General features: G+C 43.3%; 1 protein-coding gene across 1 annotated transcript; it reads left to right on the top strand.

Annotated features, from left to right (window-relative positions):
* Positions 1-6: 6 nt before the first annotated feature.
* Positions 7-5,435, top strand: LOC116378963 (exportin-7-like). Its single transcript, XM_031840868.1, has 5 exons — positions 7-286; positions 2,491-2,626; positions 3,721-3,794; positions 3,919-3,999; positions 4,744-5,435. The coding sequence occupies exons 1-5, from the start codon at positions 264-266 to the stop codon at positions 4,838-4,840; spliced, it is 411 nt and encodes a 136-aa protein (XP_031696728.1). The 5' UTR covers positions 7-263; the 3' UTR covers positions 4,841-5,435.
* Positions 5,436-5,575: the final 140 nt, after the last annotated feature.

Consider the following 5,575-nt stretch of genomic DNA (forward strand, 5'->3'; position numbering starts at 1 on the left):
ATTTTGTTTTATTGTTTGACATTAAAACCGTTTCCCAGCAGCTCTTTGTAACGATAAACATGCTTTTTAGCTCTGTAGCACATTTTGTTAATAATCTTCTCGGGTATGAAACGTTCGATGTGGTTCCTTGACTATTAAAATAAAGAAGCTGATGTTGTCTCTCCATCGTTTCCTCTGCAGGTCGGTTGACGTGGCTCGTTTACATTATCGGGGCCGTGATCGGTGGACGGGTGTCGTTCGCCAGCACAGACGAGCAGGACGCCATGGATGGAGAGTTAGTCTGTCGGTAAGAACTCAGGGAAACATCTCGATTAGAGGAAATAATGCAAGAAAAACAAACTGTTTATCTGTTTATATATTTAGTTTGGGAAAAATGGAAAATACTGTAAAATGCTGCGACAGCAATCTGACGGGATCAGCCTTTAATTTCTCATTTAGCCATAAAACGTCTTTATTTTCGTGGACAGAAAAGTAATCTGCAACTATTTTGATCAAAATTACCCAGCATTCCTTCTGTTTATGTTCTCACCTTTGAGGACTGATTATTTTAGGGTTTTATGTTAAGTTAGACAAAATAAGCAATTTGAAGACATCAGCTTGAGTTTATCTAAACAAGCTAAATACATTTTATACGTTTATAAGTCATATGAAGGGTTGAAATAAGTTGCCTACAGGTCAGTTATTGATCTTATTGAATTCCATATTGAGATTTAAATGTGTTCTCAAAATATATGAGAACATTATATAATAAAATGTCCAAGTCGCCAGCATAGAAATGCACTTTTTCACCAGAAACACTTGGCAGGTCAAACATTAAGGGGCCAAGAACGCTCCCCTGTGGGACGCCACATTGATTTCTGCATAAATTAGTCTGTCTTGATTTCCTGAAACCTGCCAGGAAAATACGAACCAGACTTCAATAATTAATGAGCTGATGAAGCAGCTTGTGAACCACTTTTTCCAGCACTCTGGTATGCTGTGATGTAAACACTGATAACATATGCATACCTGCAAACTTGTCACTTTTTGGTGAAATTCACCGTTTTGAATCAAAAATATATCATCCACGTGAATCGTGTAGATCCATAGAGTTTTTTTTTGGGGGGCGGTCAACTGGCCAGCTGGCCAGCCAGCATTTCTCAGATTGGAGTGAGACGAGGAGAAAATGTGATATCGTGATCTTCGCAATAGAACATCTTTGATGTGTCGAGTCTTGGCCAATCAGCGTTCAGATGTCTACAGCTTCTTCATTTCCCTCCGTTACAGTTTAAGTTACGTTATTTTCCGTTACCGTTCAGACTTGCTGTGTTAAGTTAACGTCCACTGCATGCAAAACTTTGTCGACTGTTAACGTTCGTCATTATCACGATTTAGGAGGAAAAAACGTAACTTGATGAAACATGAAGCCCCCCCGTGTTCCGGTTCAGTTCACGCGGACACTCATTAACGTTAAACCCAAACACCGGCGCATCTGGTTGCAGGTTGTTTTTTTTTTTAACTCAAAGTAGAATGAGGATGATTTCGTGGTCAGAATAACTTTCATGACCACGAAACATGAGGCCCAGATACTGATGAGGTGATGAGGTCAAAGAGCTTCAGGGAGAGGAGGCTGGTTGTGTAGCGCAGCTTGATGCAGGGCTGAGATGTGAGTGGAGCTGGGCCTGGATAAAGGTGGAGCTGGGCCTGGATAAAGGTGGAGGTCTAAACAGACGTGAGTACAGCTTCTCGCTGTCGGTGTTTTGAATACATTGATAAGGCAGGCTATGCTACATGCAGCCTCTGCTCCAAGGCACATGACCTCTCATCACACTGTTCACTGTAATGACCACAGCCAGTGTACCAACAGTCCCAACAGTCCCACATTGCTCTCAAGAACCCTGAAGTAATGAGAGGGTTAAGGAGCCTGTACCTTCATTTCAGCAGGTTGCTAATGCAGAGGTGTGTATAGATCACAGCTATTATTTTACTCTTGATAAGCTACTTTAGCCAGAGTAGATTATCATTTTCATTTAAATAATTGAACTGGATTGAATGCATATTAATTGCAAATAGAAGATAGGCCACAAAACAAAAACAGCTGTACAGTAACAGTGGAAGTTAATATGAAGCCATACAGTAACAGGGCTCAATGAAAACGAATCACTATTTGTACAGGCGATGCTTCTCGCTACTCTTGCTATCTTTGTTTTTATTTGACCAAAACTTTTGAAAATAAGACCTCGGTCTCTATGGATTTTGTCTAAATACAGGTTAATATTAATAATAGAGCTGAAATAGTGATTAATAACTGAATAATAAATTTGTTTTTTGCATAAAGTAAATGTCTTATCACTTAATTTTCTCAGAGTACACCAGAATGCTACATTTTAAACCTCATACTTAAAATAAAATTCTCGGAGGAGCACCCCCCGACAGGGTTTCGGGCTTGTCACCTTTTTCACCTCTCATGAGTTTGCAGGTATGATATGTGTGTTTGTGTTCACAACTCAGGGTGCTCCAGCTCATGAACCTCACTGACTCTCGGCTCGCTCAGGCCGGCAACGAGAGGCTGGAGCTGGCTATGCTCAGCTTCTTTGAGCAGTTCAGGAAGATCTACATCGGAGACCAGGTGCAGAAATCATCAAAGGTAAACAGTGTGTAACATGTGAGGAGGTAACCCGACTCTGTGTAACGGGGGCCACGTTGAGCTGCTCTTTTGTTCTGGTTTCTGCTTACTGCAGCACTTTCTATAGAGACACAGTCTCCTATTGGACTGTTGTGGTTAAAGGTATTGACGGAGTCTGTTCTCTTTGTTCGGAGCAGAAACTGCACATGTGAACGTCCCAGATAAGTGTTGTAGTGTAGAAACTGTAGTGAGTCTGGTTTGGTGTTTAGTAGACGATGTGTTTGTGAACATGTAGCTGCTTCAGTGTTACAACAGAAACCTCAGTTATCTGTAACTGCAGCTTCTGTTTGTTCACTGCCGACTCAGCGTCGTAGCTACTCTGGCCCCCGTTATACAGACCGGCTTTAGTGGGTGTTTAGTGGGTCTTTAGTGAGTGTTTAGTGGGTGTTTAGTGAGTCCTAAGCAGGTCTTTATCGAGTCTTCGTGGTCTCAGGTCCTGCTTTTTTCTTCAGCTCTGATGATTCGTTTTTGGTTAACGATCAGGAGACCAGACCAGTCTCAGACTTTCAGGTTGTTTTGATGGTTCTGGTTCTCCGAGTCGACCACAGCTTCTCATCTACCAAACACAAACATGAAACCTCCAGGTTGTAAAACACAGAGGAAACACAAAGCAGAACCTAAAACCACAAAGGTTCTTTAAGGTGATGGAAGCTCCAGCTTACAGGTTAAGTCTTTCTGAGTTCCTTTAGAGAAGTGAATCACTGGAAACACAGTACTGGAGGTCTGGGCCCTACTTCCTGTCAGCTTAACCCCCTCAGTTCTCTAGAGCAGGGGGCCTCTTTGTCTCCTACAGACCTCCTCATGCTTCACTTCACTCTGTCCCTCCGATGATCACTAAAGCTCCTCTGGATTTACTGAATCACTATAAAAACACGAGTCACGTCACGGAACTACAACGTGATGCTATTGATCCATGATAAACAGCTGTGAAGGTCATTTACTAATCAAAGTCTGGGGGAGAAAACACAAATATAAGTTTACAGGTTTAATGGACAAAAAAACTAAACCAGTGCATCTCTAGAGCTCATGAAAGTATCAATGTGTTTTATTTGCAGCTTTATCGACGACTATCAGAAGTTCTGGGGTTGAATGACGAGACGATGGTCCTCAGTGTCTTTATAGGGAAAATGTGAGTAATAAACATGATTTAAATGTTTATCACTAATCATTCTAACCTGTAATTTAAACAGGAAGTCTCTTCTTTATGATACATTCTGTGTGTGGGATCCTAAACAACCTTTTGTCTCTTTCAGCATCACAAACCTGAAGTACTGGGGCCAGTGTGAACCGATCACCTCCAAGACCCTCCAACTACTGAACGACCTCTCGTTAGGATATCCTTTAGACCACTGTTCACCTGAACACACACACATTCACACACACACACACAACTAATAGTGTGCTGCAGATCTACATCCCTCATGAGTCTGTAGGTCTGAGAGGAAACGGGACTTTAAAATATGAAATGTCCTCTGTAATGATTTCCTATTTCCTCCATGACTTCCTGTTGCTGTCCGTTTACTCCATGACTTCCTGTTGCTGTCCGTTTACTCCATGACTTCCTGTTGCTGTCCGTTTGCTCCTTGACTTCCTGTTTCCGTCCATTTCCTCCTTGACTTCCTGTTTCCGTCCATTTCCTCCATGACCTCCTGTTTCTGTCCATTTCCTCCATGACCTCCTGTTTCCGTCTGTTTCTGTCCATTTTCTCCATGACCTCCTGTTTCTGTCCATTTTCTCCATGACCTCCTGTTTCTGTCCATTTCCTCTATGACCTCCTGTTTCTGTCCATTTCCTCTATGACTTCCTGTTTCTGTTCATTTCCTCTGACTTCCTGTTTCTGTTCATTTCCTCTGACTTCCTGTTTCTGTTTATTTCCTCCATGACCTCCTGTTTCCGTCCGTTTCCTCCATGACCTCCTGTTTCCGTCCGTTTCCTCCATGACCTCCTGTTTCCGTCCGTTTCCTCCATGACCTCCTGTTTCCTCCATGACCTCCTGTTTCTGTCCGTTTCCTCCATGACTTCCTGATCTGTCCATTTCCTCCTTGACTTCCTGTTTGCTCCTTGACTTCCTGTTCCACGTACAGCAGCGTGAGGAAGCTGGTGAAACTCAGCGCGGTGCAGTTCATGTTGAACAACCACACAGTGAGTCTTCTTCTCATCACCTCTGGTTCTTAAATACACTCACCGGCCACTTTATTAGTTACACCTCGCTAGTACCGGGTTGGACCCTTTTGTCTTCAGAACTGCCTTAATTCTTCGTAGCAGAGATTCAACAAGGTGTTGGAAACATTCCTCACACATTTTGCTCCATATTGACATGATAGCATCACGCAGTTGCTGCAGATTTGTCGGCTGCCCATCCATGATGAGAATCTCTCTATCTGTTGGATTGAGGTGTGGTGGCTGTGGAGGCCGTTGGAGTACAGTGAGCTCGTCATGTTCAAGAAAGCAGTTTGAGATGCTTTGAGCTTTGTGACATGGTGCACTATCCTGCTGGAGGTAGCATCAGAAGATGGTCCACTGTGCTCATAAAGGGATGAACACGGTCAGCAACAATACTCAGGTAGGCCGTGGCGTTTAAACAATGCTCAATTGGTACTGAGAGGCCCAAAGTGTGCCGAGAAAATATCCCCCCCACCATTACACCAGCAGCCCGAACCGTCAGCAGTTTTTGAAATACTCCAACCAGCCCGTCTGTCCCCAACAACCATGCCACGTTCAAAGTCTCCTGATGCTCACTTTGAACTTCAGCAAGTCGTCTTCACCACGTCTAGAGGCCTAAATGCATTGAGCTGCTGCCATGTGATTGGCTGATTCGCTATTTGTGTTAACAAGCAATTGAACAGGTGTGCCTAATAAAGTGGTGTGTGTGTGTGTGTGTGTGTGTGTGTGTGTGTGTGTGTGTGTGTG

This window comes from Anarrhichthys ocellatus, unplaced genomic scaffold, assembly GCF_004355925.1.
Source record: "Anarrhichthys ocellatus isolate YVR2014 unplaced genomic scaffold, GSC_Weel_1.0 scaffold3479, whole genome shotgun sequence".
Taxonomy (NCBI): domain Eukaryota; kingdom Metazoa; phylum Chordata; class Actinopteri; order Perciformes; family Anarhichadidae; genus Anarrhichthys; species Anarrhichthys ocellatus.

Excerpts from the sequence above, each read along its gene's own strand:
- LOC116378963 (XM_031840868.1), top strand. The coding sequence starts at position 264 with ATGGATGGAGAGTTAGTCTGTCG. Across the intron at positions 287-2,490 it reads GATGGAGAGTTAGTCTGTCG|GGTGCTCCAGCTCATGAACC; the intron begins GTAAGAACTCAG and ends TTCACAACTCAG. Across the intron at positions 4,000-4,743 it reads CTGAACGACCTCTCGTTAGG|GTACAGCAGCGTGAGGAAGC; the intron begins ATATCCTTTAGA and ends TTCCTGTTCCAC.